This window comes from Rattus rattus, chromosome 4, assembly GCF_011064425.1.
Source record: "Rattus rattus isolate New Zealand chromosome 4, Rrattus_CSIRO_v1, whole genome shotgun sequence".
NCBI lineage: Eukaryota > Metazoa > Chordata > Mammalia > Rodentia > Muridae > Rattus > Rattus rattus.
The window spans coordinates 150,653,859-150,681,742 of record NC_046157.1 but is presented as its reverse complement, the minus strand read 5'-3'; the positions used below and the strand labels follow the sequence as shown (position 1 = coordinate 150,681,742).

General features: G+C 42.7%; 1 protein-coding gene across 3 annotated transcripts in view; it reads left to right on the top strand.

Moving 5' to 3' along the window:
* The window catches only part of Epha4 (EPH receptor A4), a 142,797-nt gene that overhangs the window by 69,491 nt on the left and 45,422 nt on the right, over nt 1-27,884 (top strand). For all 3 annotated transcript variants that reach the window (XM_032901430.1, XM_032901432.1, XM_032901431.1), the window contains one exon: nt 14,458-14,796. In XM_032901430.1, coding sequence (XP_032757321.1) covers nt 14,458-14,796 — 339 coding nt within the window. The remainder of the gene's footprint in view (nt 1-14,457; nt 14,797-27,884) is intronic.

The following is a 27,884-nucleotide window of genomic DNA, read 5'->3' as shown; positions in this document are numbered from 1 at the left end:
GCCCTTTATTTGTGTGAGGTACCCCACCTACTCTCACACTGAGACTCCTTCCTTCCTTCTGGGTAAGGTTTGACTGCAGTGAATGTCAGGAAACTTAGCATTGAATGGCGGCTGTTTTTTATTCTCCCGATTCTGATTTGTTGTCGAGCATATTCTCTTCGGCCCTGTGCCAACCTAGTGACTGTCCTTTGGTGCTTGGGAGTGTAGGGCACCTCCAGAGATTGTCATATGTGTGTTGTGCTGGGCTGTTTGCCATCCCGCACCATAACTTTGTGAAATTTTATATTGTTGCAGAAAAAAAAAATTTTAAATTATATCCCAGACACGCAAATAAAAACAACAAAAAGTACTGATTTTTTTTTTCAAACTCATGAACTGAAACCAACATTTTTAAAAATTCGATATGACTTTCCAGTCTTGTCCTCCCCACCACGTGCTCCCTTCCCTTCCTGTCCCACTCCCCACCCCCACCCGGAGATTGTGTTCCACAAGATTAAAGAGCAAGAGTTGTGAGCTTTTGAGTTGTGAATAAAGGTCAATAAAGAGCAGCAGGGGTTCTTCCCAATTCTTTAAATTGCTTCTACTCTTCGCTCTGAGGTCTTGTGGGCTGACCATCATTGTATCCTGCTGGCTTGCTCCCCGGGGGCTTCTATGAAGAAGCAATAGGGCTGATGACAGGCCCACAGACTTCCCAGCCAGCCTTCCCTAGGATCACTGAGATCGGACTCAAAAGTCTGACTTTTAATCTTGTACGGTTAAGATGGATATCACATCTCTATCGAGTTAACATTTCTTCACTTGGCTAATTATGTAAACCTTGGGATTCTTCTTTTGAGGAAGATGCTCAGGGACCTGTATTAGACAGCAGGATTAGCATCTGTTTCTGAGACTCCTGTTCCTCCCTTTCTGTTGAATATAGACTACAGCCAATAGGGACATGTGGCTGGAGGTGCCTGTAATGTTAAGTTTCACTTCAGGTACTCATTTGTGTTCTCTGTATTTCCAGACCTGAGTAGCCACACGAGGTTGCTGCAGACACCGATAGATACATACAGCAGAGACAGAGAGGTTTCTAACTTTGCAGAAGAAAGTCCCATTCTACCCTGCACTTAAGTAGATGATTCAGTAGAGGAAACAGTGGGAGTTCCTCAAAGAACCTCTTGTTCAGATAACCCACAGACAAATCCTCCCCATTCCGACTTTATCCGATTCTCTTGACAAGATGTGGCGATGGAAGGGAACATAAACATCAGGGGATCCTTTCAAACGGATTCCAGCCGCTAATCAGTTCTTCCCAGTTGGTTAAGCCAGGTGACGAACCCAATTCCCTTGTGCTGACAGCCAAGATAATCAGGCACCTTACCTTCTTTGTTCATTATGCTGTCTTTAACCCAAGCATTCTTATGCAGCCCTGCATTTAGTGATCGCTCACTGTGACGGCGCACTAATGAAGAAATAAAACACACTCTCCAAGACTCATTCTTCTGACCAAAGTGAGACTCTGCTCCATTGGCTTGTAAAATCAGATTTTTGTTCACTTGGGGAACAATTAGACCAGGTAAATACAAGTCGCACCAGCTAATTTCGAAGGAGAAGCCTAAAAGTTCACACGGTCCACACTCCTGGAAAAATTAAAAGTTTGAAGGACTTTTGAGCAAACCACTGGTTAGCCTAACATGTGGTGCAGGCAGACTGAGATGTTTCTGTCTGAGTATTTAAAAAAGTAGTCCATACCTGTTCAAAAGAAGGAAGCCTAAGCTGAAGGTTGACATTAGTATTTCTTATTGTTGTTGTTGTTTTATTTCTTTCTACTTCTGGGGATTGAACCCCAATCCTTGCATATGCTAAGCAAGAGTTCTACTGTTAAACCAGACACCCGGCTCTTTTTAATTTAATTAGAGGTGGGAATCTTGTTAAATTATGTGGGTTAGCCTCAGACTCACGATCCACCTACATCTTCCTCCCAATTGTGCTAATTCCAGATCATAGGTGGGTGCTACCAGACCCAGCCAGAGCAGTGTGACACTTCACATCCCTGTGAAAGAAGCCACAGGAAAGCCACTTATGGGTTAGTAGGACCGGGGCCAGACTTGAGAGTCTGTGTGGCTGACCACATGACTGGTGGGTGATCAAGCAGCAGTGGTTCTCTGTGTGAAGGGCGAGAGCTCAGAGATTCTCTTTCATGCCTGTAACGTTCAGCTAGTGGAAACTCTAGAAGGATATTTCAAGGACCCAGAACGTTTGCTCTTAATGAAAATCAAATTGTTCATTTGTCTCCTTCTGAAAAGTAACCCAACCCAGTTGGAGGTCATATAACCAACCAAGTCCCCCTCACTATGCATGTTTTTGGTTTGGGTTTTTGTGGTTCTTTCAGACTCCCTATGGATTGATGTCAGAGAGCAGAAATGTAAATGCTTCTCCCACATTCCCTCACTGAATTTGATCAGAGGAGAAAAGCACTGTAGTTTTCTGGCAACGTTGCCTGTAGACACAGACACCCAGGAAAACAGTGAAGCTGAGGATGCAATCTGAGTTCATGACTCTTCCAAACAAGATTTATTTACTTATTTACTTACTTATTTATAGGTTTTTAATTTATTTTTTTTGAGAGAGGGTGTCAGGTATCCCAGGTTGGCCTTTAACTCTCTGTTGGCTATGGATCCTCAACTCTTTCTTGATCCTCTACCTCCCAAGTCCTGGGATTATAGCATGACTCGAGCCACCCCCACTGCCCCACCCCTGTATGGTGGTATAATGATGATGATGATGATGTAATAATAATAATAACAACAACAATATGCATGTTCTGTAACTAAGCTACCTAGCCCCTTCTCCCCTTGAATTTCCCTTTCCCTTCTGAAATGTAGTCTGGCTTTCCAAAAGGTTGGGAAGGCTCCCACGCTAAGAACAGGAAGTCCTTTATGACCTTTATGGTGTTTGGTCATTGTATCGAGGAGGCTGAGCCAACCGATATTATGTTTAAGGAAGCTTGCAATTTTTGATACATTTTAAAATAGGTAAGCCGCATACCTCATGAAAGAAGTCATTAGCTTTGTATACCTAGAGAGAGAGAGAGAGAGAGAGAGAGAGAGAGAGAGAGAGAGAGAAGAAAAAAAAAAAACCCTAAACCCACAACTGTAACTTTGCTCGTTCGTTTAGCCCTGTTCAGAGTTCATCCCTATCATCTTCAACTGAACAAAAGAAATCCTTGCTTTTCTTTCTGCTCCGTGTTTGACTTGTTAGGCGAAACTTATCAGTGTCCAAGATCAGGGCCGTTCTGCAGATGTGAGATGGTAACTTTCCACTGCCAACTTGAAGGGTCTCTGTGCATTTGCCTCTGGGTAAATGGCCTTGAGTAACTCCATCAACTGTTCCAACCATGTAAGAGTGATTGGTCAACACTTAGTGGCTTAACTATTCCCCCCAAATCGCAGCTTTTAAGACAGCTCACACTGGAGAAGCTCAAGGCTAATAATATAAGCACAAATGTATCCAGATCTAGGCTAAAAGGTCCTGAGTTGAACGCTTTCTGCAGATGGAGGGCAGCGAGCAGGTGAACTGGCCAAGCCAGCTCCGAGCAGTGGACGATACTGACTTCGTCTCTGCGGCCCTCTTCTGTAATTGAATTTAGCGTGCCGCTGTCTTTCCTCTAGACAGTGTATTGTTTTAAAATCACCATTTCAGTCCTATTACTCAAAGCCCTCACTTCTAATGCTGCTTGGCAGTTATCAACATAATGAGCCGGAACGAAATGATGAGGAATCTTCAGTGGAAACCGAGCGCCGGTCCCACCGGTGCTGTGTGACTGTGTTGTTAAAATCGGGAATGCAAATTAAAGTAACGTCGTCCTTCGTAGCTTCCAAGGTCAGAGGAAGACTGTCCCCCTGTCTTTTTCTTTGAAAAGTGCTCTGATTTGGAGAATCTCCTCTCTGTCTGTGAACAGGCTCATGAAGGTGCCCCTGATGTTTCGTTCAATTCTTCCCCAACCCCAGAGTTATGTACTGAGCGATGTGGCTTAGGGATTTGGGGAGGTTTGTCTGGGGTAAGGCTTTGATGTCCAAGCCATAGGCTAAAAAGCATACTTCAGTGTCAAGTATAATACATCTTTTCCTCCCCATCTGAAACATGTATTTCTTTTTACTTTGGGGTTGCAAATAGCTGATACTGTAATGAGGGGAGACCATTGTATGGTCAGATCAGGGAAGATGGGCCATAACCAGTTTGGTAAAAGAGTAAGAACAAAGTCCCCCAAGTGCTCATGGGAATTTCTGGAGGTCTACTGGGTTATTTTTAACTGTTCTGTCATCTGCACCATCAGTCCATTTTTGCATGAAAAGTTGCTCGAATTCCAAGTTTTGCAGGGGAAATTCTTCATAGTGTATAGCAGCTCAATGGTGTAATAATGTAATTTGTTGATTAAGGTGGAAATCAAATTGAGATACCCACTTTCCGCCATCATTCTCAGGTCTTGGTTCGTAGTGTATGCTCCCACTGCTTATCACTCAGATGGTAATCCAGGTAAGCGACCTAAGATACAGATGTCCTGTCCCGTTTCTAGGCTGCCTGCTCAAAAGTTCAGGGTCTGACAGAAGCCCATGGTTAAGCCGTGTCCTTCTCTCTCTTTAATAACTGCCTTTTGGCATTGTGAGGACAAACAGAGCAAACGTAGCATCCTTCCATGAAGACAATTAGGGATTGAGAACGCTGAGAGGGAGGCACTGGGCAGATGGCTCAGTGGGTAAGGTGCTTGCCATTCAGGCTTTGAGGACCCGAATTCGCTCCCTAGAACCAAATTTAAAAAGCCAGGGGGTGACGGCTGTGCACGCCCAGCTTTGGAGAGATGCTAAAGGAAGGCATATTTCTGTTTCTTCACGAGCCTTATCAGTGAGCTTAGGCCACGCTATAAAACAAGGTGCATAACCCTTGAGGAACCTTGCCTGAGATTGACCTCTGACCTCCACACAAGGGCTGAATGTAAGTTAAGAGATGTGTGTTAAGCTGTGAGCTAACTGGTTACTTGAAGAGTTTGAAAATGTCACGCTAGTCCGTAAAGATCGGTTACCATCTCACTGACTCCTCCCCTCTGACCTAGTTTTCAATGCACAGGAATAAACAATACTGCATATTCAAGGAGGAAATGCATAGGTGTGAGAAACATTAATCTTTGCTCAAGAGAGAGAGAGGGCTCGGATAATCTGCCAGTGCCATTTAGCCAAGTTATTATGATTTCTCTACCCCCATGAATAATTAGGAGTGGCTTGCCATCAAGCCAGCCCCATCATTTCTGGATGGCATCTCTGACAGTCCTCACTGAAGCCATACAGTGGTTATGCACAGCATGCTTCTTTGAAACAGGGTCAATTATACATTTTTCCAAGCTCCCCTGGGGTGAGAAGTGAGGATCTTCCTTGCTATCAGCATTTTGATTTTCCTCTCAGCCTGTACTCCTGCTTCACCTGCTATTTAGCACCCAGCGGACTATGAGCTCAGGATGGAATCTCACTGCAGAGCCTTAAGGGCTCCTCTTGTCCCCTCCTGTGATCTTCTCCAGGGAAGGAGTCTTTATCAGAAACTCCTATGTACCCTGTTGGGTGGGAGGTAGGAGCCAGGCAGAGAGGACAGCTCAGTGAAGACCAGAGCACTGTCCCCACTTTGCTTTGGAGTCTGAATTTCTGACAAAGCTGGAACCAGCTTGCTGTATTAATTTGATTAATTTGGTTGAGTTTCTAAGCCTGCCTTCTCTCTGTGTCTCTCTGTCTCTGTCTCTGTCTCTGTCTCTGTGTGGAGAGAGAGAGAGAGAGAGAGAGAGAGAGAGAGAGAGAGAGAGAGAGAGAGAGAGAGAGAAATGTCAACATAGGGTTTATTTGCCCGAAGGCCTCACTGTACCTAGAACTCACCATTCAGCTAGGCTGGTTGACCAATAAGCCCCCAAGGGATACACTTATTTCCACTTCCCCACAGCACTAGTGTTACAATATCACTGTACGTGACTTCTAGGCAGCTGTTGAGGATCTGAACTCAGGTCCCTACACTCACCCAGCAAAGCACTTTACCAGCTAAGCCATCTCCCACCCCGCTTAGCTTCTATTCGTAGTAATTTTCGGGTCTCGGCTTGCCCTGATATTTAAGTTTTATTCTGGGATTAAATTTAAGATAAAATGCAACAGTGTGGTAAGAAATAGACAGGCAGGGGTTGGGGATTTGGCTCAGTGGTAGAGCGCTTGCCTAGCAAGCGCAAGGCCCTGGGTTTGGTCCCCAGCTCCTAAAAAAAAAGAATAGAAAAAAAAAAAAAAAAAGAAATAGACAGGCAATGTGCACAGCTCGCCTAGTTCCTGAATGAAATGCCAGTCACACTTTTCCCTGCTCCTATGTATTTCCAAGTGCATGTGTGCAATTGGAGGATTGACGAGGTACTTCAGCTCTACCCTAGTCATCTCATACAGCAACTGAACACTGAGTCAAACCGAGAAAGAAAGGACAAAGATTCCTAGAGAGGAGAATGGCGGAATAGAAGTAGAGAGAAAGAGTAGAGCCTGGAGGGATGTCAGTGCGCTGACCTCTGTGGGAAGTTAAGGCTTCATCATGACAGCAACAAGTGCTGGATGTGTCCAAGTGGTTCAGCTTTGAAATTATGGACAGTTCTGCCTTGGCACTCTTCATTGTTAAAACACATAAACTGCTGTGATAAAAGGTTCTGCCCCGTTCATAAATCTCAAAAGTGGTATCCCTGGACAGCAGTCTTTATGTAAACTAACCCAGCCGTCAGGGTCAAGAGAAAGCAATTAGTGGTGGCAACATATACAGCTGTCAGGGGGAAAGCAGGGGCTTCATTTCGAAGTCCAAACTCACACACCCCCAACTGTTTACTCTGCCTTACAACCTGTCTCTCAACCAGAGAGAGATTAACAACAAAAGCTTATCTGAAGGGTTGAAGGGCTTTCCAGCTAAGACACTGAAGTATTATTGACAGCCCAAAAGTTGTGCATGCTTCACGAAGCCTTATGAAATGGAACTGGAGCCCCAAGGTGCCTCTTCCTCAGAAGATAATGTCTTGGAACCGGCTGCCTGGGCATTTTATCCGGTGACAGTTGCGCTTAAAGAAATTGATCAGGTTAAGAGTTATGTTTCTGCCCAGGCTCCGAGGATGTTCCTCGCTACTTCCAGAATTAATTTCATGGCTCAGGCATTGAATTTTAAAATGATGATTAAAAATCAGTTAAGTATTAAAAATCCGTAATGGGTCTGGATGCTATGGTGCCATAAGAGCCCCGATACTGTGACTTTTCTGTCAAGTAAGACTCCTTGGTTACAACCTGAATTTTTTTTTTTTTTTTTTTAATTTTTATATGAGATTGGCCCTTACTATATTTTCCTGCCAGCTTCTCTCTCTCTCTCTCTCTCTCTCTCTCTCTCTCTCTCTCTCTCTCTCTCCTCTCGCATATGCACTTGCACACACACACAGGCTAGGGCAGTAATGGTTCTAATGAAGGTAGCTGCACTATTCAGATAAAGGACCCATTACTTACTCAATCAGCAGTTAGATCCTAGGCTGCTAAATACCACCACAGTGCTGATATCATGGGAATATGAACAAGCCATGGTCTGGGGCCAAAGCTCAGCAGGTAAAATATTCTTCAGCAAGCATGAGGATAGGAGTTAAAGTCCCAAAACCCATTTTGTTTTTTAACCCAACATGGTGGCGTGCTCTTGTAACCCCAGCTGGCCAGCCAGCTTAACCTACTTGTCTTATCTAGATCCGGGCAAAAATAAGAGACCTTGGCTAGAAATCCAAGTGAACAGCATGAGAGGAAGGAAGGGCTCTTGATGGTCTCTGTCTTCCACATGCACACTCAATTCACAGATGTGAACACACACAAAAATAGTAATAAACCAAGAAAGAAGAATGGAGGCTAATATTCTCACAGGAAGGAAATAAAAGGGTTATGTGATGGACTGCCTCAGGGTCTGTTAGCACTTGGATGCCAGTTGTCACAAGAAATTGAATTTTCAGTTGTTTTGTGGAACTTTGTACCATATGCCTATATGTCTGTTAAATCCAAATGGAATCACCATATCGCTAAAGAACTAGTGTGTTCCTTTAAGAATTAAATCCATGTCCAGTTCCTATGGGATTGGGTGGAGTGCACTAGCTATTCTTACGATGGCTTTACCTTCCCACAGAGTAAGTCTGCATGACAGCTGTACCGCATTGGACACATCAGTGGCCAGATTCATGGTTAGCTAGTGGTTTTAAAGTCATGTGTGCATATATGTGCATGTGCAGGAGCTGTGCATGACAGTGCAGTACCAGAGGAGACCAGCAGAGAGCTGGAGTTACAGGCAGGTGTGAGCCACCCTACATGTGTTGCTGGAAACTGAATTCGGGTCCTCTGTGTGAGCAGTGCTTACTCTGTACTGCTGAACTATCTCACCTGTATGTGCTGCCATTTTCCAGAGCAGAAGACATATTTAGTGAAGGGGGAAGAGATTTCCCTTTTGCAATATAGCATATGATATTTTATGATACAACAGTATTACTGTGATAACCCCTTGTATCTGCCATAATTTGGCTATAATTTCTTCCGGGCCTCGTGCTGTCAAACTCTTGCCCACTGAATGTAAGTTGACATTCCACATGAAAACAATAATTACACGATGTAACACCTCTCACCGGCACCTGCTAGGTGATGTGGAAAAGCATTTCACACCACTGAAGGGAATGAATGTTCATTTAAACTTCTCCACAGAGGCAAGAGGTGCAGTGCCCATCTTTGTCAGAACTGTGGGAAGTAATGTTCCATGCGTCTCCTTCCTTACTGAGACAGTGACGTCAGGCATGATCTAGATTTTAGAAATCAGCATTGTTCCTGGCTTGCCAGTCTGACTTTTCCTTTATTGTCTTATGCTGAACTTAATGTGCATAGAAATAGATATATAATTATGACGGTACCTATATTACTATGCTATGGTGGAGTACCCGACAGAAACAATTTATGGAAGGAAGGAATGATTGGTTGTGGCTCAGAGTTAAGGGGAGGATACAGTGGGAGCAAATCCCAGGAGTCGATCTCTGTGGTTGCAGCAGGAATAGGTGTGGCTGGTTACACAGTTGCAACAGCCAGGCAGCAAGGAACAAAGGTCATAAAGCCATCACTTGAGCATGGCTCTTTGCCTAGCAAGGCCTTATCCCTTAAAGGTTCCAAAACCTCCTCAAATAGACAGAGAAGACCAAGTATGCAAGCATGCAGGCTTGCGTATGGTATCATAGCACCAGAAACCTTCTTTGGGAGAGACAGAACATCTATCTAATCCAGTGGCTCTCAATTTGTGAGTCCCAATTCCCAGGGGTTTGACTGACCCTTTCACGGGGGTCACTTAAGACCACTGGAAAACACAGGTGGTTACATTATGATTCCTAACAGTAGCAGGGATTGCAGTTAGGAAGGAGCAAGGAAAATAATTTTGTAGTTCCCCAACATGAAGAACTGTGTGGAAGGGTTTCAGCCTTAGGGAGGTCGAGAACCGCTGATAATCCCTCTAGGAATCATTGACGAGCTACGTCCAATTTCAACTGCCATCTACTTTTGCCAAGTTTTCTTGGGCAGAGCCATGCCTCGTGGTGGAGATACTTGCTGTGGCTGCCGAGTGGTTGTTGCCAGGAGCATATGGCCCATAAAGAATAAAATATTTACAATGTGGCTGTGCAATAAAATGTTCTTACAAAGGAAGAATGCTGACCCCGCTCGATTCGTAAATTAAAGGTTATTACGTTTGCCTTTTGTTTTTGGTAGTATAGTTATTATCCGGGCCACTAAATTATATTAAAAAAAAAAAAACAAGAAAGGCGTTCAAAAATGCGAAAACTTTAAAAGTGTTTCGCAGGCCAGCCCCATTCCTCAGAAGGCTGGGATGCAGAGATGTCGAGCTTGTGGGTGAATACCGTGGGGAGATTTATTTACAAGTGCGATTCAAAATGAAACCGAAGGAGTGTCTTCCCTTACGAGCCTTCGGCATCCGACCATTTCATATTTTAAAAATGGATTAACTTGGTGATTAAAAATAAAATTAAATGAGGGAGGGGAACTCTTAAAATTCTATTAAAGGCAAAGACGAGACTTCCTTTGGAAATGTTAGAATCCATTTCTTCAGAGAGATTTTTAGCTAGTTTTCTGGTAAATCATCACCCGAGAAGAAAGCGGAAGGGAAACTAGAGCCATTCAGTTCTGACTTGACAAAGCTTTAATTGACAAGGTCCCTCTTTTAAACTCCCGGGTGTGGCGCCTAGGAACAGGGCAAGGCAGGGTGTGTGCTCATCTGTAAATCCCATGCACACACATACTTCGTTTTTAGATGTCCTTAGCCTCTGTTTCCTCTACGAATCCCCTTTCTCTCCAGGAATCTATCACAAATGCATTAAAATGAACGAGGTAGAGGTTTTTCCCTCTCTCCCCTCCAGCAGGTGAAGAAATGAGACACTCGATGAATATGAGTTGGATACACGAGCCCTCTCCAGCCCCACCAGCGTTAGTAGCCATTGATGCACAGAGCCTTTTCCACCCTTTCCAGTCTGGTTAGTATATGGGAGTGAGTTATTCAAAGACAGTCGTACACAGGGTCAGTGCTAATGAGCCTCATGGAAGAAGCTGAGTGGTTCAGCTCCAGGAAGCTCGTGTTCAGCCACGCAATGCAAGGTACACTCGAGCTTGCTATTCATCCATCTATTCACTCATCAAACATTTATTGAGCTTGCTCTCAACTAGCTATTTGGAAACAGTGGTAGACAATGGGAAATAATGAATAACATCAGGTCCCTTGAGGATGACTTAGACAGGGGTGATAGATGGGGACAGATGTGGAACAGATGCCTGGTTAGGAAGAAATCATCAGGTATCCTAAGTGACTCGGGCCACAGACACAAGGAAGAGCAGTCAGAGTGGTACCTTACTTACTGCAGCCTGGCATTCAGGCTGGCATTGACGGAAGCCACTTTGTTCCTCACAGTGACCCTTAAGCAACCTGGTGTCAATACGTGCTCAATAAGAGTGGTGTAGACAGACTGGAAAATATGATTGCATTCTGCAGTAGCTTTTATAGATATAAAAGTTATATAGTCTTCTCTCGCTATGCATTTGGGATTGGCTCTATGAGCTTCAGGGATCCCAAATTCCAAGGATGGTCTTCACCCATTTCTAATGTGATATGAACATGCCATTATCCCATATATGTTAAATATTCTTTGGGATATTGACAACTAATATGATATAATGCTATCAAAGTAGTTACTATATTAAAAACAGTTGGCTGTTTATGTTCATAAGAACACCCCTCTTTTTTGTGTTTTGAAGCAGGTTTTTTTCTGTGTAGCCTTGGCTGTCCTGGAACTTACTCTGTAGATCAGGCTGGCCTCAAACTCACAGAGATCTGGAGAACATAATCTTTCTCGAATGCTTTCATCTAGGTGGTGAGATCCCCAAAAGTAGAGAAAGTGTGTGAACAGAGTCCCTCTGCACTTAGAACTGGAAACTCCACTCACAGATGGGCTATCTCTGACCAGGAAGGCCATTGCTGTCAGGAACTTGATGACTACTAGATACTCAGATACAAAACTCAAATTGAAGAGAAAATAGGTCATTCTCAGAGCTTTTCCTTTGTTTGTTTTCTATTCATTGGCTGGGATTGCCACAGTGAGGCTAGCTGTTAGGTGGAGACCTAGATTGACTTTGGCTGTCTTCATTTTTCCCCACTCATTGTCTTGAAGAGCACTGGCTCTTCAGCAAAAATGAGGAACACACTTATTCCATGCTTGTCTTCTTTTAATTAATTGGCAGGAGTTGGAAAAAGAAACTATCATCCCGCAGACGAAATACAGCCTCCGTTGTGATTTTTAGCTTGCAAAACATGCATGCTCTTCCGGGTCTTTGTGTAAGCCAGTGTGGTAATCACACAGGGCTGGGCTTTCCATGTTTCATTTCCCCCTTTATCACACAACTGTAATTGTCCAATTTGTAAACTGATGCTCTTCTATGTCCTCATCATGTTCTAAGACAGCAAAATACGACACACAAGAGTGCTATTCTCTAAACCAGCCCCGGAGGCAACATTGAACTTGAATTTAGTTCTCACCCTTTCCTTAAACATTTACCTCCAGGCCTTCTGTAAGAACTAAGAAGGCTATTGGAGACCATGACTGTTTTCATATCAACCCCCACTACCGAAATCCTCCCGAATCTTTGTGTTGCTTTCCCCATGGCGGTGTTACATCTCCGCATCCTGTGACCATTTAGTTTTCTGCTCCATTTCTTCTCTGTTTAGACACCGCCATGCCCCGTCCTACATACTAATTACTGACTTTTTGCCTCTGCAGTGCTCGGTTCATTGTGTCACATTTTCCCATGTGAGAGTGGACTGGGGGCCTTGGCAAGGGGGTTAATGGATTTCAGAGTCACTCTTGTTTATCCCTGCAAGTCTCAGCGAAGTGAGAGCCCGTGGCTGACCCATTTCTGTGAAACAAACTGTGGCTAGGGTCAGCTGCAATCCAGCGATGGCTTGCACGGTGGTGACCATCACAAGTCACAGAATTTGAAGAGTAGAAAATGCACACCTGACTACAAGTAACACTTCTGCCTTGTAGAACAGACTAGGACAGACACAGTTCTTTAGGACATCAGTAAAGCTGTCTTCTGAATTACACTGTGTAAACTTTCACCACTTACTATGTCTGTCTGCTTTCTGCATCTCGGTTCCCTCGTCTTTAACATTTAATACTTAACACCATATTCGGCTCTCCGAGTCTGACATTTTCAGTAAGTAACTCACTCCATATATGCATTCTGAAGTCATTTATTCATTCTTACTCTATCTTAGCTGCTGTGCTCAAGACCATGTATTAAGTCTTAAAATCTAAATAAGAGAACATTTGTATTTTGTTTTTGAGGGTTTTATGAAGTAGGCTTCGGGTTAACACAAATTTTGCAATATTTCTGTCAGGGTTTTTTTCTTTTTTTCTTTTTTTTTTTGTAAGATTTGAAGATTGGGGAATGGCTCTTACAGAAGGTTGTAGATAATTAGTCTCTAGGGGAGACAGGGAGAAGCTGCTTACTTTTTCAAATAAGGTCTTTAATTAAGCTGTTTGAGAGAGAAGAAAGGGAGGTTTCCCACATAGAAGGTTTCCACCAAATCCTTTGGCCCCGTTTATCACTGCAAGCCAAGTAATAAATGGAGAAAGTGACTTGATATCTACAGGCTCCCTGCTTCACGTCTGTCCCCCGATTGCTTCGGGACAGATTCAGTGCTCTATCGTGGCTAAGGGGGAAAAGCATCAGTTTCATATAGGCCTCCAGTAAACGTCCCTTCTCCAGGCAAGTATGGGAGATTATCTTCATAGCAATCATCCCCAAAAGTGTGTGTGTGTGTGTGTGTGTGTGTGTGTGTGTGTGTGTGTGTGTCTGTAGAAAGAGTGGCTGTGTCTCAAAAAAAAAAATCTAAAGTTTGTATGAAAATTTAGATGGGTTCTTCGCCATGTTTGTTTGTTTTTCTCATTTTTTGTTTGTTACTGTTTGTTTTGTTTTGTTTTAGATTAAAGGCATATTTTAAACTTTTGAAACTGAATTAGATCAAGGAAGCCCCTCCTTCAATCCCAGTCTCTATTTGATAGCAGTTAGGACTTGACTAAAGGGTCCACAGTCTTATCTTTTATTGTTTTCCAACTATCTGTGGTGCTTTGAGTACCCAGTTGTCTATCATGACAGTCATTGTTCACATATCAGAAACCTTTTGATGTCAGTGAGGTGAATGTGCTTTTAGATAGCCTGGTGCAGCCCTAATCTATCAAAGAGTGAGTGGAGGTGTCTGGTAGTCAGGGACAGCCCTGGCTTAAGCTGTGAGATCTCTCAACAGCGGTATCTCTCTTTGACATCTTTGAAATCATGTTAAACCAGTTCCCGCTAATTACCTAGGAGTGGTTTAACTCTTACCTGCATCTGGGGCCCCCGAACCATGTGTAGATAGCTGTAATCATTTAATTTGCTATTGGTAATGGGTTCCACTGAGCACGCTGAACATGTCTTCAAAAGCAGTCTCTAAGTATTAATTTTCCAGTACCCCCCAGTCCTGGGAACTGGAATCACACCCCTCAGAAGGTAAGATGGAGACCAGATAACGAATGCTGCTTTGCTGCCAACTGAGAGCAGGCCTGGGCTTCGAGCCCGCTTGCTGGAGAGTGGTTTCGTGTCTCTAAGTGGCATGTTTATTTGCACTGGAGTAGAACAACACACACACACACAACTTCCATCATATTGTTCTTTTAAAGGATCCCTTTTGTTTCTTTCTTTGCCTTTTGCTTGCTTTGCCAAATGGGCCTTCTTCCTCTCCTAGAGCTGCAGAGAAGATAATACAAACCCTAAAGGGGTCCAAAAGGATCTCAGTCCCTGGTGTGACGGTCTGTTTTTCTTTCTCCAGGCCCACCATCTGCTCCCCTCAACTTGATTTCTAATGTCAACGAGACGTCGGTGAACTTGGAATGGAGCAGTCCTCAGAACACAGGTGGCCGTCAGGACATTTCTTACAACGTGGTCTGCAAGAAATGTGGAGCTGGGGATCCCAGCAAGTGTCGACCCTGCGGAAGTGGAGTCCACTACACACCACAGCAGAATGGACTCAAGACGACCAGGGTCTCCATCACTGACCTCCTAGCACACACAAACTACACGTTTGAGATCTGGGCAGTGAATGGAGTGTCCAAGTACAACCCTAGCCCGGACCAGTCAGTGTCTGTCACAGTGACAACCAACCAAGCAGGTAGGAGTCAGTTCCTATTTACCATAATTCTGTTTTAGGGGTGATAATCATGAACTGTAGAATCTATTACAAATCTAGAAGCTGCCTCAGAGTGAGTACAAAAGGTTTTGAAGAGGATGGGCACTAGTTTATCACAAAGTTTCAGACAGTAACTGAGTGCCATTCTTGTATCAGGCAATAGAGTGAATCAGAAAGTATGATTGAAAGATGATGAAATGTTAGTAAACTGAGCGCCTTGGGCCCAGATGATATTTAGTCGCTTCTTTTGTCTTTTGAGAGTATAAGTGCATGTGCATATACAGCTACAAGAGCCCATAAGCACTGTCTTCATTAGCGTCTTATTGCTGAGAACAGGCACCATGACCAATGTAAGTTTTCTAAAGGACAACATTTAACTGGGGCTGGCTTACAGGTTCAGAGGTTCAGTCCGTTATCATCAAGGTGGGAACACAGCAGCATCACCTCATCCAGGCAGGCACGGTGCAGGAGGAGCTGAGTTCTACATCTTCACCCAAAGGAAGCCAGGAACAGACTGAGCATCCTCAGGCAGCTAGGAGGAGGGTCTCCAAGCCCACCCCACAGTGACACACTTCCTCCAACAAGGCCACACCATCTAATTGGGCCAAGCAAATGTGAACCATCACAAACACCAAAGCACTAAGACTGGAAGAGCCTAGTGTCCACCTCTCCAACATTTCCTCTGAGGCAGAGTCTCTCCCTAAACCTGAGGTTTGTGATTTCTAGGACAGGCTGGAAGCGAGCAGACCACAGTAATCCTTTTGTCTCTGCCCCATTGTGGTGATACTAAAGGTGTATGCATGCTGGGTGTCATTACTGGGATCCAAACTCTGCTTCTCACCATTTCCCAGAAAGCACTCTTAACCACTGAACCATTATTCCACCCCCAATGTTTGCTACTTACCTCTCAATCCATGGGTGCACATCACAGCATTTGCAGATTACTTAGGATCATAACATTGATGTTACTAATGCAGGGTGTTACCCTGGCATCTCTTGATTTATCCAACAAAAGTATTAGCTGCTGTAGTTTGGATCTTGTTCTTAAATGTAAAAGACTATAAATAATATACACAGTCCTATATCAGAACCAACTGCGTAAATCTTACTTCTGTACTTAACAAAATCTCCCTTAAGAAGCTTGCTTATCCTGTGTGATCGACACACCTATAATCCTAGTGCCTAGGAGATGGAGGCAGAAGACTGAGGAGCTTGGGCTATGCTCATACCCTTTCTCACACAGCATCCCGTTTGAGATGCGTGCTAATTTTGTAGACATTTGCCTAGTTGAACTGAACTGACCTGGACTGCACAGGAGGTGGCAACCCATCCATTTCTGGTAGAACATAACTTCCAACAGACATAACTGGAAAACTTTGTTGTTCTTGAAGTGTTTGGGCTGAGTTAATTACCAATCTGTCACACAGGACAGTCCGGGTTCACATGTGGAGATCAGAGAATGGAGGCTCTCCCTCCACTGTGGAATCCAAGGGATGGGTTTGGGTCAGGCTTTCCTGGCAGACTGGGTTTTTTACCTGCTGAGTTATCTCACTGGCCAAGTTCCCTGCTATTTTTGAAGAGTTCAGGAGGAGGGGGAGGAGGAAAATGACTTATGTATGAGACTCTTATGCCAGCAAGCATGACCAGAAAGGGATTGTTAGCAGCCCCAACCACGCTGCCTCATATTTCATTTTCCTTTTAAGTGTTTCAGGAGGTGACTCCCATAGTCAAGTAGAATATCCATATTAATTGATCCAAAAGAAAAGTGTGCCAGACACTTAATCCAAAGCCATTATTTCTTTTTTCCATTTTACTCTGAATTTCCTAGAATACATGAAAGAAAAAGCTTGGGACTTTCAACAGGAGCTGCTATGGAAAAGCCACCAACTGTTTAAGTGTGGACATTTTACTGTAGTTATGAACCATAAGTATGTCAACTTTTTACCTTTTGTGTATATATTTACATGGGTTGAGATGTGAGTGTCTGGTGCATGCATTTGTGTACACACGTAGGATGGTGATCAGAGGACAGCATTGATAGATCCCTCAGGTACAATCTTGTCTGATATATAATTTTTTATTATTTTCATCATTATGATGACTATTATTACTGTCTTCATTGAACTAGTTATGCCGATTGTCCAGTGATCACAAAGGATCCACCCATTCCACCTTGTTAGAAGAATCTGTCACCAATCTTAGTTAATCTTTCTAGGCATGCACTTTCCTGACAGCTTTGGCCCTGATTCCTAAGCCCTTGCCTTTTTTTAAATTTTGCACTTTTAGGTAGTCTGCACTGTTAGAGGTTGTTTTTCTAAAAAGACAAGAACAATATCAGACATTTTAGTAGTATCACAAGTAAGAGTTTGTGACCACCAGTAAAATTTCTTTGTTGTATTGTTATTACTCCCCCCCCCCGTGTGTGTGTGTGTGTGTGTGTGTGTGTGTGTGTGTGTGTGTGTGTGTGTGTAAAGGAATAGACATACCACAGTTCCTTGGACCATAATTGGTGTCAGTAGAAGGAGTGGCCAACATGTGCGGCGCTGTGTTGGTACTTAGAAAAATCTGGTGATGGCCAGTCAAGGTTTTTAAATTCAGTCCTTCTCCATCCTTATTCCATCCACAGCTCTGGGACAACTGCTCTTTCACTGAGCCCAGTCCTCTCTCTTATTACATCTTTTTAATTATCCTCACACAAGTGAGAACATTGTGCTCTTAACCAATTTAAAACTACGACTGCCCCTTTTGAGCCCACATCTATGCAGGGTCAAGTCTGAAATCATTCTCTGGTAGAGGGCAGCCCTTGGGAGATAGGCTTAACATCCATAGGTTTTAAGAAGAGACTTGCATAGTTCTTCATATACTTAAGGACTCAAGCCAAAAGATTATGTCAGCCCATACTATGCCAAAAGGTCCAAAGAGCAAATGAAAGGCATGTTGAAAATCTTCCCCATGAATAACACGTGCAAGAACTTTATTAGGAATGGAGGAAAGAGTCAAAACTTTTATGAAAAATATTGTTGTAATTATTTTAGATCTAGCAGAAAGGTAGACAGGCAATTCCTCTTGAGCAATGAGGTGACTCCTTCCTCATCTTGTTGACTGATCCTGCAGGGAGGTTTGTTTAATAGGACCAAATTCCATCTCTTTATTTTAATTTTCATGGAGGTGGATGCTGGGAAGCTGTTCAAAATTAAAAATAAATCTTTCAATAAGAAGACCTCCTATCACGCCACCCAGAAAGCGTTTCTGCTCAGTAGAGAACTTCACATATGTGCACAGGGCTGCCTAGATATCTTGCCCCACACTTTGAAGTTCGCTGATTCCAAATCATTGGGTCGTTTGTCTTTGCTTAACAAACCCTTTCTTAATAATGGTGACAGTTAATAATGTAGGCTAGATTCCTGGGTGACTGTTGCAGTCAGCAGTGCTACCAAAGCTCCCCTAAGCATATTTACATATGCACAATTATATTCTAATTGCATTTTGTTCCATCATTCCACTAAATTAGATTCCTTAAGGACCTGTATAGGCCGTGATGGCTTACTCTGTAAGGAATACATAGAATTAATGGATGCTAATGGTTGTTGTTAGCATTTAGCACCCAGAGGCCTCATGATAGTTCTCTACCTTTGCTGTGTTTTCATGGTTTTGTCTTCTGGGTTTTGTTTGGTGTTGTTGTGTTTCTCATGAGTGACATGGTTTTTGTTGTTGTTGTTGTTTGGTTTTTGTTGTTGCTTGTTTGTTTTTCAAGCAAACCAAGGACTTGATAACGAGGAGAAAATCTTAGTGTAGACCTAGGCCTTTCCTTCCAATCACTAGGAAATCAATGGTATCCCTGTATACAGCCTGGTGTGTCTCCCACTGTGAGAGAAAGGGGTGTGAGGTTTGGATTTAGAGGGGCTTTGATGGTAGGTGGCGTGAATGGGCCATATTCTCACAAGACTGTGTAAAAACCATTTGAACCCAGATATACCAGCAGCCTTTTCCTCTCCCCCTGGGATCAAAAACAAGTCGGCCCAAAAGACAAAGGAAGTCAGGGTCTCTGACACTTGGTTTTTGATAAGTTGAGTGGTGCATGCTGGCTTTGGAACTAACCAAAAGGGCTTAAAGGAGAGATCCTGGTTGTTTGCCAAGAGACAAGTGTTCTGCAGGAGGGAAGCTGGTGCTGAGGGGAGGAGTGAGCACACTGCATGCCGTAAAGGGTGGGGTGGTCTGCATTGAATATCACTACTTCTGCAGTACCTACTTTCACCAAATGTCTAAGGACGTGTTGTTACCCCAGCATTCACCTCAGGAGTGAGGAGGTGGGGGTGGGATGAGGAGGGGAATCTACCTAAAATGTCACCCCATTAAAGCTTGAAGGCAGAAGCTCCTCCCAGACTTCCTGTCCTTAACAGGCAAAGGGAGTAAATGAAGCCTGGCTTCCTGTGGCTTCCATCCTGTAGCAACGATTCTGCCTTTTGTTTGAGAAATTGTCTTCGGTTTCTGGAAAATGGTTATGCAAACTGCTGGTGACTTGTTTTCTTGCTTTCCTTCAGTTTACTTTGACTTAAGTGGACCATCTCAGGCAAATGAATACAGGGTGTGCTCCTAGATGAGGGAGATGCTGTGTAAATGGAACAAGGTTTTCTGGCTAAGGAACGGAATTGTGATATTTTTCTTTAAAATCCCGTGGGAGCACCCAGCATTAACATTGCTGGCTTCTTTATACTGTGCATTTCCTAACCTCCTCACACTTAGTCAGCTCTGAGACTAGATCATACTGAGAGGAAAGGGTGCTTGTTTGTTTTAAATCATTATTAACCTGACATCTATGAATAAGTAGTTTTCTCTACTAACCCCTCTGAACTTCATCCCTGGGCAGGGATATTCATGTTTTAAACAGTATTTTGTTTTGTTCAAGTATGAGAGAGTGTATGCATGAAGGCAGGTATGTACACGAGGGCACTTGTGCAGAGGCCGGGGAATAAATAACTTTCAGAAATCCATTCTATTTTCTCCTTCCACCAGGAGATAGCTGTAAGCACTTTGACCTACTGAACCACCTCCCCAATGTACAGTTAGGGTTTACATTTGCCTGTAACTGGATGGGAAAGAGTTGGCCACCTCCCTCTTTGGCATCAGTCCTGTTACAGTGACAAACAACCGAAGCACTGAGTCCAGAAACATCAAATAGTCTATGGATTATGTGGTTATCTCAGCCTGCCAATTATCTAATGCTGCTTTTTCTATGGGGTCGGTCCTATGGGTTCAAATGTACAGTCAAAAACCATGACTTTGGAGTTAATAGGTCTGGAGATTCAGAAGCTATTCCAAGGTGGGAAGCAATTCTTAAGGGCTTCGGTATAATTATTATAACTTTGCAACACTGGTGTGACTTTTATAGTAATGCCCATCTCCTAAGAGTCCCAGAGCCAAGTGACATGACATACTCCTGGGTGGTTGTAGTAGTACATGAAGCGGGCTCCTGTTTCCTTGGTTGAACTGCTGTAGGCTAAGATCGTAATTTAGTCATTGCAGTGGCTTGAGCCTTCAGGAACCTCTCTGAAGACCTTTCCCAGTGGCTTTGCCATCAGACAAACCGGTAGAGCTTGTTAGACTGGCATTGTTCTTTAGGATTGCACAGTTAAGGGAACTGTAAGAAGAAAGAAAGCCACACCACCAATAAACTGGCACAAGGCTTTGTCATAATACCATTGTACTAAATGTAGTAGTAGTTATTCAATATCTTTGTTGACTTAACTTTTATTTACAGTAAAAACAAATGGGTTAACTCTGTCTAGTAGTCATACATCCAATAAACCCAAAATAATGAGACGAGAAAAGAAAATAATTAAGTACAAGAGGCACACTGTCTGTTATTACTCAACTGGTAAGCTCCCATTCCCTCTTTCTCTGCCATCTTTTAATTAGACACATTATGTTATTTGAGTGGGATAATGGAGAACAGTGGGAATTCTCATCCCCACTGGGTATAATTGCTACCTGTCTTCTAGACAGCAGAAGAAAGCTTCTGGGGAGATGGTGGGAGAAGGAACAAGAATCTTGGGACAATTGAGTGAGGTGATTTGCCACAGGCATAAAGAAGCCAGGTTTTCTGGGGTCTGAAGCTTAGATGGGTTTTGTGTGATTTAGGGGTGGAAGATGGACTCAAAATACAAAAAACATACTACTACTACTACTACTACTAATATAATAATAATAATACAGGACCCATATGAAGGTTTTTAGCTTTCCCATGTCACATTCTGACAAGGCAAAAGAGAATACAATTGTCAGATAAAGAGCTCATTGCATTAGTATGCTCAAGGCAAAATGAGGAACAGGAGAATCTGGCTTCATAGGAAAGGTGTTAAAAGGCGAGGTCATTGCTCAGTATGAGTCTAGCCAGTGGTGAGGTGTGAGACGGGAAGGCCATACTGGAGCTAGCCAGAAGGAGAATTTGAGATCAAAGGACAAGTGGAAAGCACATTCCCATTGTTTTTTAAGAATTATGGCGGATCCAATACTCAAATGAAGTGGGCTCAGGACCAAGGGTTTTCTTTAAGCGTGCAAAAGAAGGATGAAAAAAGAAAAGAAAAGAAACAAATTGCTGGTATTTGAAAGGCACAAATGTTAGCTGTTTTTAGCATCCTACCTCCCCTGTCCTCAAACAACCCATTAGGAACAGCTTTTGTTTTTCTAAAGGGTTAAAGATAATCAAAGGATGAGTAATAGTTTGAGGCATGTAGTCCTGTAGAATTCAGATTTTGGCACCTATAAATAATAAAGTTTTATTGGAACAGAAGGCCAGTCATTTGTTCACATGTTGTGTAGGAGGGCTTCCGGCTGCAGAAAACATGGCTGAGTAGCTGTGGCATAGTGAATGGCCAGCAGTGTAAACATAATTAGCAATCTGGCTTTACATTTATTTTCTAAGCTGGTCTCTACTGTGGCATACTAAATCAAGAAAGGGGAGTGGTCAGAATGGAGTTAAGATGTTGAAATGGCCGTGCCACTTGTGGGAAATGATGCTTCAGGGGAAGGATGTGGCAGCTTAGCACTCTGGCTAATCCCTAAGACAGTTTGTATTTGGCAAGACACATTATTTGTAAGATGTTTTGATTGTGTTAAAAAAAAATTAACTAAAGTAATTGAGATTTCAAAGATGCCTTTGCTTCTGTGGACCGCAAACCTTTCCCCTTGATACTCATATTTACATCTGCCTCTTTTGATGCTGATTGATGTGCACAGGTTTTCCTCAGTATTTAAAATTATTTAAACAAATTGTGTGTGTGTGTGTGTGTGTGTGTGTGTGTGTGTGCACGTGGGCGCTTGTGTGTATGCATGATATGCATAGGCACATAATATACGCCACAGTCAGAACAACTTTGGAGTCAGTCAACTTTTTCCTCCCATTTTTATGTGGGTTCCAGGTATGGAAGCCCCGCCATCAGTCTTGCTCAGCAAGTGCCTGCCATCAGTCTTGCTCAGCAAATGCCTTTGCTTCGAGAGGAATCCTGGTTCTCCTTAAAGTCTACATCCTTCCCACTTCAGGTCTTAGATAACCACATGCTCTGATTGTTCATGCTATCCTCTCATTGCAATGATTTGTTGTCTGCTTTGATCTTCTGATCCCTACAGAATTTGATAGAAGCAGGGAGGTGGCCCAACAAACCCAGTCTGTAGAGAAATCCCACTGAGGTTGCACTGAGGATACACTGTCTGTGCGTCCTTCCTTGTTGGCGCATAATGGGGTGCAAAAGTGGCGACTGGTTGAGAGACCTCTGTTTGCTTGGATAATTATAAGCTTGACCAAGCACACAATGGTCTTCAGACGATCCAGGCTGTGGTTTTCTCATTAACAGGTCTGCTCCAGCCACAGGCTCTTGGCTTAGTTCATAGACCTTATGAAATGTGTATTTGAAAAGACATATATATAGTACAATATTTTCTTTAAAAAAATGATCTCCTGACTTAAACTTAATACCAAAAAAAAAAAAAAAAAAAAAAAGATTTTCATTCCTGTAGAATGTTGTTACTTCCACTGTAATTAATAGGCCTACTCATTAATTCATTATTATAGTTCTAAAATCAAATGCATAAGCAGTTTCATAAAATATAGCCTTTTTTGTTTGGGGAACCAGAATTCCTGGATTTGTATTCATGGTTGGTACCATAAGGCCTGGTGAGGAGAAAAATGAAAAGCCTTTCAAAGGAATCTACTAAATTATCCAACTTCAAGGTTGACTGAGCAGCTTAGACAAATGGTGTGTCTACAGTGCCTAGTGGTAATTATTGTGTATAAGTGAAAGTTCTCATTGTTTAGAGAGGTAAATATTTCATTCTCAGAAAATGGACTTTGGTTTTTATTTATACACCCAAGCCAGAGAACACTGGCTTTCTTAACTCCATTTGCTTTGCTCCTACATAAATATACACACATGTTCATCTGTGAGACAGAAAATCCACTCTCTTGCTTGCTTTTGGCAGCCTAATTCTGCGTTCTTTCTCATTGCTCAATGTTGTGCTTGTTACATTGAACTCCACTGCCAACTTAATGCTCGCTGGGGTAGCCATCAAGAGATCCAAAACATAAATGCCTGCCTTCAATGGGAATTGAAGAGCCTGGGGTTCACGTAAATTCTGAGGTGGGTTCCTGCACTCTCTAATTATCCTTCCAACCAACGAAATGAATCACTATCTCCTTAGATTAGCCAATGAAGACTCCTGAGGTCGGTCTGCAATTGAACATCTGAAAAGATCCAGAGAATCTTTATCAAAGCTCCCATTAACTCCCTGCTGATGTCTCCTACGACTTTTTATTTTGCCTTAAATATCATGAAAATCTAAAAGTCATGTTGAAGAACTAATGCTGCCTTGAGAGATCAGAAGTCTGCAGGGACTAATTGAAGTCCTTGTCTGTGTCTTCCAGAGGTAGAGTATGACTATTGGGGAAGACATTGCCTGTGATCTTCAGGTAGATGAGAAAATGATGCCTTAGGTTTATAGTTTTTCAGAGAAGTAAGCCTTAGTGGTGAGCACTTCCTTTCTTTAATTAGCCTTTCCATGGTACCCACCTGGCTCCAACATCCTCAATTCCTGAATGAACCTCCTTTCTCCTCTTTAGTGTGTGTGTGTGTGTGTGTGTGTGTGTGTGGTCGCCCCCTCCTTAGGAACATGGTGGCTTTCATTGAGAAATATCACAGACACTCTCTCCTGTATTATTATTGAACTTGAAGGTCACAGCCTGTCCCAAGTCAGGTCTGAATAAACAAAAGAGCCAGATTTGTAGTGTTAAGTAAATGAAGGAAACTTGAATAATGTGGTCTTTTTGGGAAGAGGAAACTCCCAAGTCTGTCCTCAAATAGAGGGTCTCACAATTTCTTTCTTTATCTGATGAATTAGTTGCTAAGCCTTACCGCGGAAACCGTAGATATACAAATTGCTTGGGCAGTCCGAAATATACTTTCAACAAAACCTTTTGGATGAAAAGTCCACAAAATTGATATTTTTCAGAAGTTCTCATAGGAACCTTTGGTCTGTAGCAGATGCATACAGCTTTTAAGGGGCAGCTCCAGTTTCTCAGTTGAGGGCTAAATAAGGATCTGCCACCAGCAGGTTCCCAGTATTTAGGACACTTGGGTAAGATCCATCCATTAGAACACTCCTTGAGAAGGGAAAGCTCACAATGGCTCCCTGGAGAGTTTACGTTTGTCTAGATAATATAGTGCAAGCAGTAAATCTGCTACCTTCAGAATCAACTCGTTGGGTGGGGGAGGGTGACTAAGTGTGTATTTTGGGCGTAATAAGTTAAGGTAGTTGGAAACAGAACTTCATGTTTCCTTACCAAAGCTAAGGGCAGACATAGAAACAGTCTTTCAGATATATTAGTAACAGAAAGCTTATGTATCCTCTGCCTTCACTAAGGTAGCCAAGGACTCTTTTTTTTTTTTTAAACTTTGAAAATTACTGGTGATCCCAAGAGTTGCTGATGTAGGATGGAATCTTTGGTGGTGCTGAGGCCCAAAGAATCTACCTTGATCGATAGGGTTCTTGGGAGATGGAGATTTGAGGGAGCTAGGTAGGAAGCATTCTTAATTAAATGCTGGATTCTGGGGGCCATGTCTATCAACTTGTTTCTTCTCACTTAAAATGGAGGCAGAGTCATCACTGTAGAATGTGTGGTGCTTGTTGCTTCATTTTCACCAAGAACTAGGAGGACAGCAGAGCCTTGAACAGTGGGAGTTAGCCTGTCCTCACGTAAGCAGGAAGAAAGGTGTGTATAGCTTTCATTTGGAACTTACTTCATGGCAGAGAGTTGGCTTCAGAGAGAGCCTAACGCAATGCAGTTTGGAAATCTTAGAATTTTTAAATGTGTTAGTCAGAGAAGGAGCCCTTCTAATTTTTTGAGGTATATTTGAGTGGAGCCTCTCTTTGCACCGTGTGTTTTTCTCTTCCCCCTCCATTTCAGAGTGCACACAAAATAACGTCCACAGCGCACTGGCTCTGGGCTTTACGGGTTTCTCAGTGACCACGCTGGGCGAGTATTTTTAGGTGAGAAGTTGTTTCTAATGAGGCTTTTCCAACTCTTAGGGATTCACTCCTGGGTGGAGCTAGATCCAGCAAATTTCACACTTCAGCAAATTGTGCTTAAAGAGAGGCCCTTGAGAGATGTTGTGAACCCCCCCTCCCCCTTATTAAAAAAAAATTCCCCAAACAGTTAGGGCTTTCCTAATGCAGTCTTTGTTATATTTTATGACTACAAAAGTCATCTTGAATTCTTAAGCACAGATCTAGTTGAACACATCTATTGGCCTTAATAACATTTTAAATTTTAATGGCTCAGTTGTTTCCGCTCTGAGCTTATACTGCATGTAGGAGTTTAAACTATCTGGCATACACAATTCCGTTTCTGGCTGATACCCTAAAAATTTAAAAAAAAAAAAATTTGTGGTTGCCAATTCCCAAGCTTAAATCCTTTTCATAAATGACTCTTCTGTTCCTAATTTGAAATGTCGCCTTTTAAGAGGACCATCCAAGAGGTAAAGTTTCAAAGTTGAGGATCCGTTTTATGGCCATGTTTATTTGTTTGTTTGTTTGCTTGTTTGTTGAGGGCATATCATAGGGTAGTGACCATTCTGAGGAACCACATTCAAAAGGAGCTGTTTATAATCTAATCCAAAGGCCTCTGTCTCTTTGTTCACTCGCTGGTGGCTTCCCTGTGCCCTGTCTCTCACAGCAAAAGAGACAGTTGCGTGGAAAGTGGAAGGCTAGTTCACAGCTCTTGCTCCATACTTATCTCTGTCTTTGTGCTTAGGACTCTCTTATGCTTCCATACTGTGGGTTCAAAGAGGGATTAAGGTTCAGCATCACAAGCCTGGTGTTCATCCGTAGTTCTCTGTCTGCCTCGCCTTTCTGCTCGCGACATTCCATGTCATTGTCCAGACTCACCATTTTTTGTCAGCGCCATGGTTCTGTAAGCCAAGTGACATTTGGCCTTGCAAAGCTTCCACATTAGCAGGGAATGCATCGATTTGGCAGGGAAAGAGTCACCAACATCTTTCTTAAGACAGTAAGGCCCTGTCAGTAATCTATCTCTATCCTATAATTTTGTGACGTACTTTATTAACCTTTTCCAAATAGTGCTATCTGAATTTTCTCTCTTCCCCACTGTGTTTCAAATGCACTGAGAGATTCATTTAAAAAAAAAAAAGTTTGAACGTTTAGGTAAAGGGACTCAATTTCTCAATTTATAGCAACCCTGACTTTTGTGAGTAGCTTGTGTGAGCTCTTAAAATGACCATTAGAAAATAGGTGTCCTGTTCCAGATACATACATCATATATACGTGATGGGGAATTGGATGGCTTAGTAGATGACTAATGGGGCTTTGGACCTTTCTGCCTTTGGGTCACCTCCTCTTTGGATGTAGATGACATCCTAACTGTTCCAAAGCCCGACCACTTGGCAGCCATGAGTGACTATGTTAATGGGTTTGATTTCAGTCCAGGTCTTTGTCGACAGGTGCTCATATCATAACGGACACTAATTGACTTCCTAGTGTTTCAACTTGGAAGATAGCAGGCCATCTCCGAGACAGCTCTAATGAAGGGGCAGTTCCTCATACATTCAGTCTTCCTTGAAAGACAAGAAACTAGACTTCCTAAGTGGGTATCCCCTAGAACCGTGTCTCTGCCTGGCCCCTTTAGTCCAAGAAGTAGGAAACGGGAATCTAATTTTGAAAATTCTTCCAATAACTCAGAATGGCTAATGCCTCTTGTCTCTGAGCTTTTCTTTTCCATTGTCCTGTACAAATGTCTACCACTTATGAAAACTGGTACTGTGTTTAGGGTTGTTAACCAGATCATGTATTCATAACAATAGCCACAGATGATGCTTATTGGCAAAGACTGTAAAGCTGTATTCTTGCCCTTGCAACATGAAGGCCAATGTGAACAAAGGAACATGACACCCCTCTATCAGCAAATTTCAAAGTCTGATCTGGGTGCAGCGATATATACAACTGCCGTCTCAGCACTGAGTAGGTGAAACAGGAAAATGAGGGGAAGTTCAAGGTCATTATCTGTTACATAGCAAGTTTAAGGCCAGCCTGGGCTACATGTGAACTTATCTCAAACAAAAACTAAAAAGAATATCAAAGAATAAGATTGAGAGGAGACTCAACCATGATAGATTGTCTTGAATCTATCTACAAGTACTTGTATCCAGAATAAGACATCAGTGGTTAGTCTAACTTGGACATCGGCCTGAGACTATATAACATTGTCTCTGGAGATTTTCTGGGTTTATTTATTAGCTGACTCCTTTTCCTCCTTCTTCCCCTTCCTCCTTTCACTTCCTCTTCTTCTTTTACATCACAGATGATTCCGATATCCTAAGTGGCAAAGTCACAACTGTCCTGAATTAGTCGACATCACACCTTAAACAATTCAAAACAACAGCAGTCACAGTCTATTTATGAAAGCCAACAAACAGGTTCCTTTAGCAAATGTTAAATGCCTTAACCTCTACAGAATAGCGTTACAGAGGTAAGAAAGCTAAAAGTAGCTAATAGAGAGGAAGGAG